We start from the raw sequence: 15385 nt of genomic DNA, 5'->3' as shown, positions 1-15385 counted from the left end.
TCAAGTGTATTTTTCTGCTTTTTTCCTCTAATATTCATGATTATGATTGAATTCTGTCATCCATCTTCTTTCATATCTTTGATTTTTTCATTTAAAATTTTATTTAGTTATTTTCTTTTTGGTTACATTTTGATTTTTTGAGTTGTCTTCCTCCTTCCCTTGAAGAAATATGGATGGATATATATAAGAACTCACACAACAGATATCTCCATATATCAGTTCTTTTCTCTGGAGATGGGATAACATTTTCCTGCAGAAGTCCTTCATAGTTGACATGAATACTCAGAATAGCTTAGTCATCCACAGATACTCTTCAAACAATATTGCCTATATATAACATTCTTTTTGGATCTATTTGCTTCACTTTACATTACTTCATGTAAATCTTAACATTTCTTTCTAAAACAAATCTGCATGTCATTTCTTACAGTGTAGTATTATTCCTTCACAATTGTATATTGTAGCTTATTCAGCCATTTCCCAACTGATGACCATCCCCTCAATTTCCAATTCTTTGTCATTACAAAGGGAGAGTTAAACATTTTTAGAACATATAGAAACATATAGAACATTTAGAGCACATAGAAAATATTTCATTTCCCCCTGATCACCCCAGGAAACAAAAATAGGCCTAAATATGGAATTGCAGGGTCAAAGGGTACTCACAGTTTAGAGACCTTTGGGCATAGTTTGTTCTCCATAAATTGGACCAGTTCACAACTGTAGCAACAATGAATCAGTGTCTTAAATTTTCCCACACTGTTCCTACATATGTCATTTTTCTTTTCTGTCATATTAGCCCATCTGATAGATGTGAGGTGATATCTCAGACTTGTTTTAATTTGCATTCTCTAATCAATTAGAATGTGGAACATTTTTTTATTATGGCTGTATATAGCTTTTATTTCTTCTTCCACAAACTGTTCATATTCTTGGACCATTTATCAATTTGGAGAATTACTTATATCCTTAGAAATTTGACTCTGTTCTCTGTATGTTTGAGATTGGGCTTTCATCCAAAAACCTGACTGTTTTAAAACTTTTTTTTTTTTCAATTTTCTGCATTCTTTTAATCTTTCGTACACTGATTTTATTTTTATAAAATGGGTTTCATGTTAATGTAATTAAAATTATCCTTTTTGTATCCCACAATGCTTCCTATCTCTTGTTTATTCAAAAATTCTTCTTATCCATAAATCTGATTGGTTATATGTTTCATGGTCCTCTAATTTATTTATGCTACTTCCCTTTAGATCATGTATCTATTTTGACCTAATCTTGATGAACGGTATTTTGTAAATGGTATTTCTAATTTTTGCTTGACTGCTTTCTGGTTGGTTTTCTCAGCAGCTTTTACCAAATAGTGAGGTCTTATCCCAAAAGCTTAGACATTAACATTTACCAAGAACAAGGTTACATTTATTTACTACTATTTATGTATACTTACTCTAGTCCATTCTTCTGTTTCTTAGTGCCAGATAGTTTAATATATCCCCAATACTTCTCTTTGTCTCAATTTCTTCATCTGATTCTCATATGATATTAAAGAATGTCACTATATTGATCTTCCACTACATGCTTTCCACTTTTCCAATTTCTTTCTTCAAATGTGGTCCACAAAACTGAAAATAATAGGACACTTATTAAATATTACTTCTCTCAGTCTAGAAGCTATGTCTCTCTAAATGCATACAGCCTAAATTCTTATTTCATACTAAAATAAAATTTATATTAAACTTACAAATCTTTATTATATATTATAATTATAAGTTATATTATAATTATATATATATATATATATATTAAACTTATAGTCCACTTAAACCTCCAGATCTTGTCAAGTCAAATTACATTCTGACCACATCTTCATGTCTTATATGTTTTTGAACGCAACTTTAAACCTTATCTATATAATAAAATAAATACAAATAAAAGTTTTATTATTAGGTTCTGCCCAACCTATCAAACTCTTTGTCTCCTGACTGTTTCATGTATTATATCTTCTCCTAGCTTTGTCTGTAATCTGCAAATTTGATAAATATATCAAGTTAGAACAGCAAAGAACCAACACAGTTCTCTGGAGCTTTCCACCAGAGACATGCTCAGGGTGATATTGAGCCATCAATTAATACTCTTCATTTGAAGCCATTCAAACATTTTCATAAATGTACTATCATCTACTATATATAGTTCTATCATAACCACACGAATGGCAGGAGAAACTTTTATCAGATGCTTTGCTAATATAATGGAAGTCCTGGCCATTGAGGATCTAGGCCTCAAAATAATTGCAATATCCTCTGCATGTTCCCAATCCACATGGAGGTTTCGTGAGCCTGCTTCTGAAAATTTCCCCCTCCTTGATCCAAAATAAGTGCAGGTATTCTATTTCCTCATTTTGCTGAATGATTATTGGGGGACGGGGAAGGTGGATGAACCTGTTGAACCAGAACTGAAAGTACATATTGCAAAGAGATAAAAATCTCTTTTCCAGAAGTAGGAGACAGGAAAGTAGGTATGATCCTCTACCTGCCTAATCTTCCCACTTACCTACTATGTGCCAAGGATTATGTGCTACCTTTCACTTTTCTGTCTCTGCTTTGTTTGATTTTTTTCCCCCCTGATCTTAGATAAATGAAAATCAGAGAAAGAAGATAGCTGTAATGGCTTTTCCAGCCTTTCAAAGTTCATGACGTAACTTGGTCTGGACAGTCTCCTATATAAATTAACCTAAGATCAGGGGAAAAAAAGAAAGAAATAGCTGAGACAGAAAACACAGGTACCATGCATTCAGGGTCCATGGCTATTGGGTGGGTAGATCAGGCAGCAAGCAACAGTGCTTAAGGGAATAATCAACTTGGAGAGGCAGGACTCTTTATCTCTTTTAAAAAAAAAAATTTTTTTTTTTTTTGTCATCAACTTCACAGAAATTTAGTGAAGATCATATACATACATATATATGTGAAAAATAGTCATGTATCTAGTATTTACAGGAAAAATCTTGGCTAGAAACTAATTGTCATCTACTGAAAATTTGTAAAATAATAAGATAAAAATACAAATAAATTATATTAAATCTATAATAGGTATTTCAGAGCTAGCCAGTAAGGTGTTGAGTCATGGACCTAAGAAAATTCCCCTATATCCACAGTTGAGAATAAGAGATAAGAAAAGGGTATTATTCTTTCTATGGCCTTTTAACAAAAATACCAATTTTTCTTTCATACCCCAAAACCATATTGCTTAAGTATAGTACAATAAATGTAGCTGAATAGAAAAAATACCTTTTGGAAAGGGCTTCCTTTATTATATTAGTTGACAGCTAGCCTTTTATAGTATCTGAACCTCCATAGACCTCTTTAGATGACAAGGAAATTAACTTTTAAGGAGCATTCTGCTCTGAGATTTCCATGATAAATTTTGTCTATCTCTACAAACTTAAGGGGAAGGGACTGATTATATTATATTATCTTCACTTTTTATACTGGCTTTGTTTTCATATGGAAGAGGGATTGCTGTCATAATAAGAAAACCTTAAATCTCTTTAGAATAGCAAGCTATTTTGTTTCTTTTTATATAGAAAAGGCTAGTTATGTTTAACAAAGACAATATGAGTGATGTTTTTTCAAACTTTTGAATTTCTCCAATTAGTCTATATAAATTATTAATGTCATTTCTTATAAAGGCAGTTTTTTTAAGAAAGATAGTGATGGGGAAACAAGTGTTTTGAAAATGTCACTTAATTGAATGGGAAAATATAATTAAGGCAAATCTGCTTTTATAAAATTAATCATAGTAGGAAGCTAATAGAAGTTACATACATAGGGAGAAATTTTGCCTTTTTGCAATCAACAATCACTCAAGTTTTTATTGAGTGTTTTAAGCTAAGAGGTTGATATTTTTATTTTAAGATACTAGGAAAAACAATTTAGTTTTCTTTTCTTAATAATTTAATGTTCAAAATTATACTAAAAGTGTTACTAAATGATATCTTGTGTTTGTAGAATGCTAAAGACAAATATTATTCTAAGAAAAAATTCCAAAGAATGCATTAAAACATTATTATTGGTCATTTGAAGACACTTCCATGTTTTCCTTAGATGCCTTTGAGTAATGGACAGATGTGCCAGCCTCCCAGGCCTCAGGCAAATTATAGTCAAGTCCATCACCCCCCTCCTCAGGCATCTGTGGCAAGGCATCCCTCTAGAGAACAACTAATTGATTACTTGATGCTGAAAGTGGCCCACCAGCCTCCATATATACAGTCCCAATGTTCTCCTAGACAAATCCATGAACTGGCAAAGCAAGAGGTAAGAACAATTAAAAATTTTTTTCTAGTTTTAGAATGAGCCTTTAATGTATTTCATATAGGAATGATAAACATTGATAATTTTTTAATGTTATTGCAAATAAATCCTTATAGGATTCTCATTAGCATATTTACTGTAATTTTGTCTGGATGCTAAGATGGTTTCACATGTTAAATTTGTTTTAAGTCCATAACCTCCTCAGTAAAATAAGTTTTCCCTTGTTTTCCCTTTATTACTCAGGGAATTTAGAATCTTAGACTACTGTGTCTTAGAAGGCAGGTGTTTTCCAAGTTCTGTCCTGCTTATAGCAGTGGTTTGACCTGCTAAACATGAACTAAACAATAGAATATTGAGCATTATAGGCTATTTTAAAAATTTTATATTAGAGGTCAGTTTCTTAGATTTTAGAATTTCATTATGTTTGCCATATCATCCCTGAGAATGAAATTTAGAAAAATGTTCTCAGTCATTCTGTTATAGCCTGAAGTGACAGTTAGCTATCAGTATCACTGGAAATTCAGGAAAAGAAAAAAATGCTATTGACTTTTTGGTTGATTATTCAGCAACAAAGTTCAACTCATCATCTTATTATCACAGCTAGTTTATGGAGATAATTATCAGCTTATTAAAACACCCAGCGAAAACATACATTCACATCCAAAAAATGAACTCTACTTTTCAAAAACCACCTGGGATCTTTATGTAGATATTTCACAAAACAATAAATAACGTATGACACATTAGTTTCATAATAAATAAAGAATGGCCATGTGCATGTATACTTCCATCTTCTAAATCTGATACCCTGAATGCTTATTTAAGTCTATTGCTTTCAATCTAAGTTCTTTAATTATAAAAAATATAATAGGGCTACTATCAATTGATAGCATATTTTTATGAACTCTAAGCAGCATACAAAAATTAGAAACCATGCTTTATAATCCCAGCAATGCTATTAACTCACTAACAGCATATTATTTAATTTTTAGTTGTATTTTCAATGACCTAATTAATTAATATTAATTATTAATTTAATTAATTAATTAATTAATTTAAATAATTAATTAATTAGTGACCTAAAGAATTTTCAGATACTGCCATTTTTAGACAGGTTTTAAATTTGGAATTTAGAGAAATTAAGGGTATGTCAAATGGTAAGTATTAAGTTTGCTGTGAGTCTCTGAAACAAAATAATAATTTGTTTTATTTTCATAAACTCAGATTCGAGTAAGAATTGAAAAGGATCCTGAGCTTGGATTTAGCATATCAGGAGGTGTTGGGGGAAGAGGAAATCCTTTCAAACCTGATGATGATGTAAGTTTTGTATGTATTTGTTTTCAAAATATCCTGTGAATTTTCATTAGCTACATACATGTTTCTCTCCCTCTTTTTTTTTTTAATGATTTGATTATCTCTAAAAATTTGTAACAACTTTATGAGTTAAGTTAAACAAGCATAGCATTATACAATGAATTGAGTTGTGAATTTTGAGTCAGAAAAACTATGATCATATCCTGGTTCTTTTAATTACTATGTATGTGACCTTAGGAGAGTCAGTTAACATCTTTAGTCTTCATTTTCTCATTTTTAAAATAAGGAAATTATATGCTTAGATGACCACTTCTAGATTAGTTGTTTCTTCTGTTTACAAAACATATGACTGTTTTACAGGTAAGGAAACTGGAATTCAGGTTAAGAAATTTGTTTACAAGGACTCATAAAGTAAATAATTTTAATTCAGGTTTTATATTATTAAATCTAATGAACTTTTCACTACACTAGGATGTCTCTAAGGTATGAACTAACAGGGAAGAGGTTACCTTTTAGATTCCATCAGTATTACCCATGGTTTTATTTAGGTATTTGTTTTCATAGCAAATATTTATTTTGTAAAGAACATTTTAAATTAACACCAATATAATAATAATAATAATAACTTATTATTAATGTGGATATTTTGGTGGGAAGTTAATTTTAAGGGAATGAGAGTTTTAAAATATTGAATATTTAAATTTTAAAAAATATTTCTAAATATTTGCCCAAATTTACATATATCAGATATTGAATTATAACAATTTGTTTTGATACCATTGCTTAGAAGAGTTGTTTATTAGAATCATAAAATCTTAGAGTAAAAGGTCTATGAATTGGAAAGCATTAGGGACCTTCAAGGGTAAATAATCTATAACCTCTCTTTCTGGATGAAGAAACTGAAATCTTTTTTTTTTTTTTTTTTTTTAATTTTTAATTTAATAGTTTTTATTTACCAGATATATGCATGGGTAATTTTACAACATTGACAATTGCCAAACCTTTTGTTCTATTTTTTCTCCTCCTTCCCCCCACCCCACAATGGCAGGTTGACCAATACATGTTAAATATGTTAAAGTATAAATTAAATACAATATATGTATACATGTCCAAACAGTTGAAGAAACTGAAATCTTAAAGAAAGTGATTTTCTTAAGCAGTTTTTGAATGCTTGTTATATGCAAAGGATTGTGTTATTTAGACTGTGGAAGAGATGAAGAAAGCCAAAAAGCTTAAGCTAGAGTAGAAGAGATATGTGTGAAATAACTACAGTGATAAACAGATTATAATAAGCATAATAAGGGGCATGACTCAAGCTCATAGAAAAAAAGAGAGACTTAACCTGAAAATGAAACTATGCCTTAAAAAAATAGAGGGAATTTTGATAGGTAGATCAATCTAGGTCCATATATATCTTTTTATTTTTTAACTGTAAAAATACACACATTTTCCAAATATAAAGCATGTTTGAAAAATGATGAGTTGAAAATGGGAATATTAGTATAAGAGTAGTGGAAGATTAGACTAGAAAAGGAGATTTGTACCAAATAATAGAAGTCCTTGAATAATATGCTTAGCAGTTTGAATTTTTCAGTCTGCAGGCAATGGAAAAGACATTGAAGATTTTTAGGACTAAAGAGTAACACTAAAGCTTAATGCTTTTTTACAATATGATTCAGTCAGACAGATAGTTAAGGGAGACACTAAAGGAATTAGGAAGCTGTTGCATTAGGTAAGTCCTAAGCATCTGGATTAGAGCAATGGGAATAGAAAAGAATAGATATAAAAAATTTGTAGGACAGAACTGGCAGGATATGGTGACTAGATTTAGGGAGGGAGGTAATTAAAGAAGAAGAAATAGTGACTGGATTCTGAGATTTTGAACCTTGATAATTGAGTGTACAATAATAAAATCCATATGAAATTATAGGAAATGCAAGCAGTAAAAAGGTTTGGGGAAAAAGGATAAGAAGTTTAGTATTAGACTTGTTCACATCCTGATGCTGGCATGCTATCTAGGAAAGATATTAGCTCAAGTCTAGAACTTGAGATGATGATAGGGCTAATAATGAATGTAACACATTGTGAATTGTTTGGATACTTGAAATCAGTGGGAAGAAAAAAAAAAGGACAGAAAAAAAGGCAATGAAGTAGACTGGAAATGTAATCATTAGGAGAGTCAGAATAATTCATAGAATCCTAAAAATTTTGAGCGGGAGAAGACCTAAGAAATTATCTCATCCATCATCCTGTCTCAAATCATTAATTACCTGCAGAATCAAGAATAAGACTTAGAGGTGCAAAAAATGATAGTCGTTCCAGAGGTTTCTGAGTACTCCTGAAAGATGAGAAATAAAGGCCAATTCAAACTAGCTATGCTGGAAAAAAAAATCCAAATTCAGCATGTCCCAAACTGATGTAATTGTCCTGCCCACACACCCCATACTCACCTCTCCCTCAGCCTCCTCATTTCTCTCAAAAGCCCAACCATTGCATCAATCTCCCAGGTTCCTAACCTTGAAATTGTCCTTGGTACCCCTTCCTCACCCCACGTATCTAGTCATCGTGTCCCTCCACTACATCTCTCTGCCATCTGATCTGTTCTCTCCACCTTAGTTCAGTCCTTATCTCCTTTTTTTTAAGCCTCAAACCATGAGGTTTGATAAGAGTCCCTATAGGCAAACACATATTAACATCATTTTTATTTATTTTGATAACTTTTTCAATTACATTTTCATCTGATCTGCCCTGGAACAAGTGGACTTTGCATTTTGACACTTCCACTGTCAAAGCAATTTTCCTTAAGCAGATATCTGACTATTTCTTTATCCCACTCTTTCACTTCCAGTGGCTTCCTGTGGCCTCTTATTTCAAATATAACCTCATCTTTATTGTTTTCAAATCTGGCCCCAACCCAAATCCATCCCTATTGCACATTATTCCTGCATTCTGGAGTTTAGCCCCATTGGCTTTTTCTTAGTATTTCACTACAACTCTCCTCTCACTTTCCTGCCCTTTGACTTGCTGTTCCCTCTGTCTGTGCAGGTTCTCTCTCTCCTCATTATCTCCATGTTCTTCAGTCTGTACCTCCACCCAAAGCTTTCCTGATTCTTTGATTGCTAGTGCTTTATTTCCCAGAGTACTTCTCTTATTCTCTACATTTTATATTTTTCTACATTCTCTTGTCTTTTCTGAGAGCATGTAATTAGCTCCTTGCAGAAGGAAATGATTTCATTCTTTGTATCCCTAGTACCTTCCTGAAGTAGGCACTCAATAAATACTTAAGAGTTGATTGAATAAAGACTACTCATTAGAAGTTTGTCAATAAAACCTGGGGTAGTAACTCAAGGGGCTGTAGAATAGAAGAATAGTGATTTTAAATGGAACAAATTGGAACATGAATAGGCACAAACAGAATTGTCTTGAGGAAAAAGAGGGATACACTTTGAAAAGGAAGTAAGTAAAATCTTTTATCAAGGACTTAAGCTGATTTTTATCAACTCAGAATTTATGTCAGTAGGCTTGATCTTCTCTGTTAAAGTAGGAGTTGAAAGATATCTATTGATAGGAAAACACATTAAAGAGAACTGAGAAAAGTTGCTATCTCTAACATAATAAGTTCATTTGAATTCAATCAAAGAATTTCTGAATTACCCTTAGTCTCTTTACAAACTTCCCTTGTAATTTCTACCTTTTAGGGGCAGCTGGGTGGCGCAGTGGATAGGGCACCAGCCTTGAATTCAGGAAGACCGGAGTTCGAATCTGGTCTCAGACACTTAACACTTCCTAGCTGTGTGACCCTGGGCAAGTCACTTAACCCCAGCCTTAAAGGAAAAAAAAAATTTCTACCTTTTGGTCTTAGTTCTGCCTTCTGGAAAAGACAAAATTCTGTTACCTCTCATTTGTAACCTTGCCTCAAAAATGGTGAATTAGTACCCAAAGACCTGGGTTCTGCTGATAATTAGGGGCACGGCTTTGGCAAGTCACGTCTACATTGAGAAGATAAAGAAGTTCAGCCTTTCAGAGGTCCCCTTGCTTCTGAGGCTTGTCAGATCTGGGATTGGTAGGCAGCTGCTGAGATATTCTCCAATGCTTTTCTAGACCCAGAAACTCAGTTTCAGTTCTACAAGTATTTAAAGAGCAGCTATGAATATGAGATTCCTTGTGAGAAACCCCAGCATATAAGGTATATCCTCTGTTCTGAAGAGACATCTATTCTAGTTTTTCTTTTTTTTCATCTATAGTGATTTAATTAATGTAGGGAATTCCTAGTGGGAAAAGTCCTTCCATTTATACAGAATTTCCTAGAACATAAAGGTTAAGTGACTTGGTGTATGGCAACACTTAGGCCTAGTGTGTGCCACAGTCAGATCTTACACTCAGTTCCTGCCACTTCGGGCCAGCCTCTGTTCACTCTTGCCATTCTGTCACCATGTTTAGCAGTTACTATAGTGATGGGGGGGGGGGCTTACTTAGGCCTTTTCAGGGCTGCTCATCCACCTTTGGTGTCTGTCTTTCTTCCAACTCTCATCTGTGACTATAAAAGGACATGGTGGCAGGTAGGTGCATCTGCTTCATCTCAGGTCATCACCAGTCATCTTCAGGAAGAGAGTGTTAGGTTGATGACTACACAATTTCATGTCATTGAAATCCAATTAACACGAGTCCAGACATCACCCTATGATATCATTGGACCTCTCTAAAAAAGGATGAAGGAGAACTATAATAAGAGATCTGATGTTAAAATGGAAATTGAAAAGTTAACTCAAGAAAAAGAAAAAGCTATTCCTTACTTTGTTATTTGTTATTTATGTTTTTAGTTAAATGTGGTTTTTTCCTTTCTTTTTTTTTTTTCTTGGTTAAAGGGCATATTTGTTACCAGGGTACAGCCTGAAGGACCAGCATCAAAACTATTGCAACCTGGGGATAAAATTATTCAGGTGATTATAATACATCTTTTTATAATTTTTTCATGTTTTTGTCCTAAAATTCTTAATGAGTTGCATAGTGTGTATCAGCCTAAAAATAGCCATTCAATATAATTAGTAAGAAAAATCAGTCAAGAAGTATTTCCTATATTTATTAACATTTTAGCTGATTTTGATATTTTGAAATTTGAAATTCTTTGGCTTACTTTGGAAAATATAACTAGTTGTATGACAAACAGATGCTTGAAATTTTTTCTTGGGATTTTGCTAAAAGGCTAAAGACTGTTTAAAGGAAATGATGATTTGAGTTCACTTGGGGCTGGGCTAAGTCCATTGCTAAAGTCCATAGTGTCTGATCAGAGCTGAGCAGAGTTATTAAAAAAAAAAAAAGACTCAAATATCTTGGAAAATCTACCATCCCTTTCTAGCTGTGATTAAGCATAGACATCTTCTTCTGGATGGTTGGAAACAGAAATAAGGCTCACAAGTAGACAGGAGTAGCATGAGTTCTTTTAAATCCATTGTTTTTTCTAAAGTATTCAAGATAATATTTAAGATAAGTAAATTTACAAAGCCAAAAAGGAGGAAAAAAAAAAAGCCTAGGAAATTCTTCTGTTGTTCCCATGTATCCTTGGGCACCAGAGGGGAAGCTGAAGTTTGTTCCCTTTTGCCAAGACACTTTGTACAGTTTTGCCAACTAGTAATAGTAGGGGAAGAAATGGTAAACATAAACACAGAGAGAAAAATTATACCATCTGGATCACCTCCTTTTGCTTCCTGCTCTGGAAAAAACAAGCACACAACTTCTTATATTTCCTTCCCTGTCCCACCATTCTAAGGATATTCTAAGTCATAATCTTCTAATTGAAACATGGACAGAAAACTATACATCTTTATTGAAAAAATAACTGGGAATATTATGGTGAATCCTGTTAATAGATAATTCCTTAGAAAATCAATGTTGTGTAAAAGTGACTGAGTAGTTAGTTTCTAGTTTGTCATTCATTATTTTTCCTCTTGTGATAAACTATCTAGAAGTATTTATTGACAAGAGAAGCCATCTAGCAGTTATTTATTGGCAGGAGAATACATGCAAATAATTTACTGTGGCAGTATTTTTTTTTTAATTTTCTTTCTCATTTTAGGCTAATGGGTACAGTTTTATCAATATTGATCATGGACAAGCAGTATCTTTGCTAAAAACTTTCCAGAACACAGTTGAACTCATCATTGTACGAGAGGTTTCTTCATAAACTCTATGGACTTAAAGGAAATGTCAGCAAGATTCATTGCAAGACATCTGTATGGGGAACAGAATAGACTATTTTTATATATGAAAAGGACTTGAAAGAGTATGTGAAAAATTTGTACATTAATGAAATTCTGATTTTGTGGTTAGAGGGCAAGAACCACTGTATGGAACATACAGGAAACTATTTGGAAAATCATCTGGTGAATAAATCTCATTAGATTTTAAAAACATAACAATCAAGATTACAAGAACAAACCTGTGTTCTTGTATAGATTGTAGATTTATTTTTTGATAACTCATACACATTACTAAATTTTGTGCAAGGCTGTTAGGAAGCTTTGGACTGATGGCAGGGCTATTTGTCCTGTAGCTGTTTATGCCTTTATTTTTATTCACCTCACCTGGTATTAATATTTTCTGCTGAAACCACTTATGTAAATGTGGGTAAGAGATTTGAAATGTTGGTTTTTGCTACGTGCACATTGTATAGATGAATGGTAGATGAAGGTGGTGCTGGTTGGGTTCATTTCCAAAGCTAGATAAAAGTTATTTCCTATCAGAGTCTGGAAGCAAAGAGAATTTTTAAAAATGCTTGTCTACCAAAAGAATAATGCAATAAAACATGTAATTTTTTTTTTTAATAAAAAGACTGTAATTACATTTTATGAGCTCTACAGGATCTGTTCTTGCCATAGCCATTGACTATTCATCTGCTATTGGTGATCTAAGTTTTATTTTTTTTAGTCCCATAAAATTTTTTGCCCCTTATTGTCTATATCCCTATACATTCTTCTTTGCCACAAAAATTCCCTGATTTTGTGCAAATGGTGGTACTTTTTAATCTGATCTATAATCAGTACTCCATTTTTAAGCTTATTTATAGAGGTTTGGTTTTTTGTTTTGTTTTTGTTTTTAAATGAAACTGAATTGGCCAGTTTTTAAGACATGTTACCTGTAACTCTCATGGAATGCATGATGCAGGAAGGGTTAGGAAAGCCATCTTGATTTTGTTTGGCCTTGCATTGCCTTGTTAAATTAAAAAGAAATAATACGCATGGAGCTAGGTAACCAAAGCAAGTTTGTGAAACAATGGCACAGTGATGGAGAATTGCTGTGGAAAATTATTTAGCAAAGGGATGGGTCCTTTAGACCTACTTGTTTGTAATCTTCAATTAAGGGCTGTTCCTACAGGTAACATTAAATGTGAACTAGACACTTCAGAGTCATTAAAGGGTTTCTAACTATATTAATGTGATTTACCACCGGCTGCCTTTGTTCCTTATTACTGTATAAAATATTTGATGGTATGTTTATTAATTTTGTTCACCAGAACTATTTTATTTTATCATTTCTCCTTTGTAATTTAATAGAGATTGAATAATGTGCAGTGGTAAGAATTAATGCATGGTTATTTGGACCAGGGAAAAGTGCCATAGAAGACCAATAACTGTTTTTAATCAAGGCTAATCATTAGCCTTTCGTGAGAGCAATATTCAATTATTGCAATTCATTTTTAATTAAGAAATGTAAGTTGATGATTTTAAACTGATACATGTTGAAGAACAATATCAACCCAAATGTAATGAAGATTTTTTATATAGGGCTAGTCAAAAAAAACCCAACCTACTTTGTTTTTTTTAGAAAAGTGAGTTGGAAAGTAATGATCCTTCTTTACTAGACTAAATAAAATAAATAGGCAGTAATTTTTAAATACATGAACTCAAATATTATTGCACTTCTTTCAAGTTGTTATGGCTTATTGTACTGTATAGTTTTAAAAATTTTAATTGAAACCCTTTAACAACTCTTTGTATATTTTAACTCATTTTAGTTGATTTTCAGTAATATTTACATAGAAATTGATTTTTTGGAAATATTAGAAGAAATGTGCTGTATTTTGATAAAATTCATTTATTGTATGTGTGTTGTAATCTAAAGAAAAGAATGACAAACATAACTTCTGTATCAAAAGCCTCAGTGTTCCTTTTATTCTCAGATATCTTTTATTTTGGCATTTGCAATATCTTCACATTTCATTGCTTAAATCACATTCTGCCTTTCAAAAGGAAATACACAGAATATGGATTTGTTTTGTTTTGTTTTGTTTTCTGTATCTGCTAATTTAATTTGATCATCTACACAGCTATAATCTCAGAGAGCAAAAGTTCAGAAAAACTGATTCTTTGCTGAGCTGGTCTTAGTTTAATTTTCCACATGCCATATAACTGATTTAAAAACCATAAGTACAACAAGTTATATATTATTCTATATTAAATTAATGGTTTCTAAACCTTTTATTTCAATTTAATCAGTCATTCATAGAATATCCCAGTTTTTGTTATAGGAATGTGGAATGAGATGAAAAACTGCACAGATTCCATATTATTTATTGCTCCACCCCAAACACATTCCCAAAATATTCACAGTCTTATTAACATCAAATGTAATTTTGCTTAGCAAGTAAAGATTTTTATATAATTGTGTTGTGATGATTATTTCCACTTGGAAAGAGAGAAACCTATAGGTATAAGTAGTCTAAGAAAGTTGTAAAGTCATTAGTTTAAAATCCAGTCCTTGTGGGTTTCATCATCTCTAAATATTTAATTTCATTTGAATGAATATATGATAGAAAATCTTAAACCAGAACTAATATTTTTCAGTAATAATGGTTCATGCTTCTTATCTGGGATTTTTTAAACTAAAAAATGAAACAAGTAATTTTATTCAATATAAATTTGCTTACACAAACACAAGATACCTTCATATTTTATGACAGCTCATTAAAGAATTGGTTTGAATAATGTGGAGAATTTTTGAAATTTCCCTTGTATTTATTTTGTAAATATTTTTCAGACCTTTTTGGACTGGAGTTTTGAAAAGTGTGAGTGGGGATGTGAATGAGTATGAGTGGGCATGTGTGTGTGGGTGTATATAAAAATATATATGTTATATATACTTGAAAGCATCTTCTAAACACAATCATAGCAATAAGTAATACAGAATTGAGCCTTTAATATTAATTTGCTGTAATTTTTTTCCCAAATTTTTCCATGTCAGCAACTATGTAATGTTTTTATCAATCAGCATTTATTCAGCATTCCAAATTTTTGTATATAATTAGATTGTTTCTAAGATAAACCTGAAGAATAGATAATAAACTAATGGTCTTTAAAGTTGTGTGGTTTATTTTTAAAATTTTAAATATTCTTGTGATTAGAGATCCTAATACTGAGCCAACTGAATCAACTTAGTGGAATTCTTAAGAAAGAAAGGAAATATGGAACTTTTTTTCTCTCTTATATTCATAGCCCTTAATTTCAAAATATGTCTTCTTTGTGGCAAAGAAAAAGGCAACTGACCTTAAGTTACAAATTGGTGTATTGGGTTCTTTCCCTCCCCACCCCCCGAAAGTTAAATTTAGGAAATAAATTCCTTGTTTATGTGTTGCTGGCATTTAAATACTCAATTCTTTCCCTATGTATCTTCAATTAAATCTATCAAATTGTAAGGGGAAAAAAGAATGAAGGAAGATTTATAACAGTACTTTCTAGATCCACTAAGACACCAAAAAGTACAAATTATCA

General features: G+C 32.0%; 1 protein-coding gene across 11 annotated transcripts in view; it reads left to right on the top strand.

Annotated features, from left to right (window-relative positions):
• The window catches only part of ERBIN (erbb2 interacting protein), a 167034-nt gene extending 152060 nt beyond the window's left edge, over positions 1-14974 (top strand). For 9 of the 11 annotated variants that reach the window (XM_074282385.1, XM_074282387.1, XM_074282384.1 and 6 more), the window contains 4 exons: positions 4101-4310; positions 5532-5624; positions 10487-10561; positions 11695-14974. In XM_074282385.1, the coding sequence (XP_074138486.1) occupies positions 4101-4310; positions 5532-5624; positions 10487-10561; positions 11695-11802 (486 nt within the window). In that variant the 3' untranslated portion in view covers positions 11803-14974. The remainder of the gene's footprint in view (positions 1-4100; positions 4311-5531; positions 5625-10486; positions 10562-11694) is intronic. The other 2 variants (XM_074282389.1, XM_074282388.1) reach the window with 1 other exon arrangement.
• Positions 14975-15385: the final 411 nt, after the last annotated feature.

The sequence above is a fragment of the Sminthopsis crassicaudata genome, chromosome 1 (assembly GCF_048593235.1).
Source record: "Sminthopsis crassicaudata isolate SCR6 chromosome 1, ASM4859323v1, whole genome shotgun sequence".
NCBI classification, from domain to species: Eukaryota; Metazoa; Chordata; class Mammalia; order Dasyuromorphia; family Dasyuridae; genus Sminthopsis; species Sminthopsis crassicaudata.
This window is presented reverse-complemented; position numbering and strand designations above follow the sequence as displayed.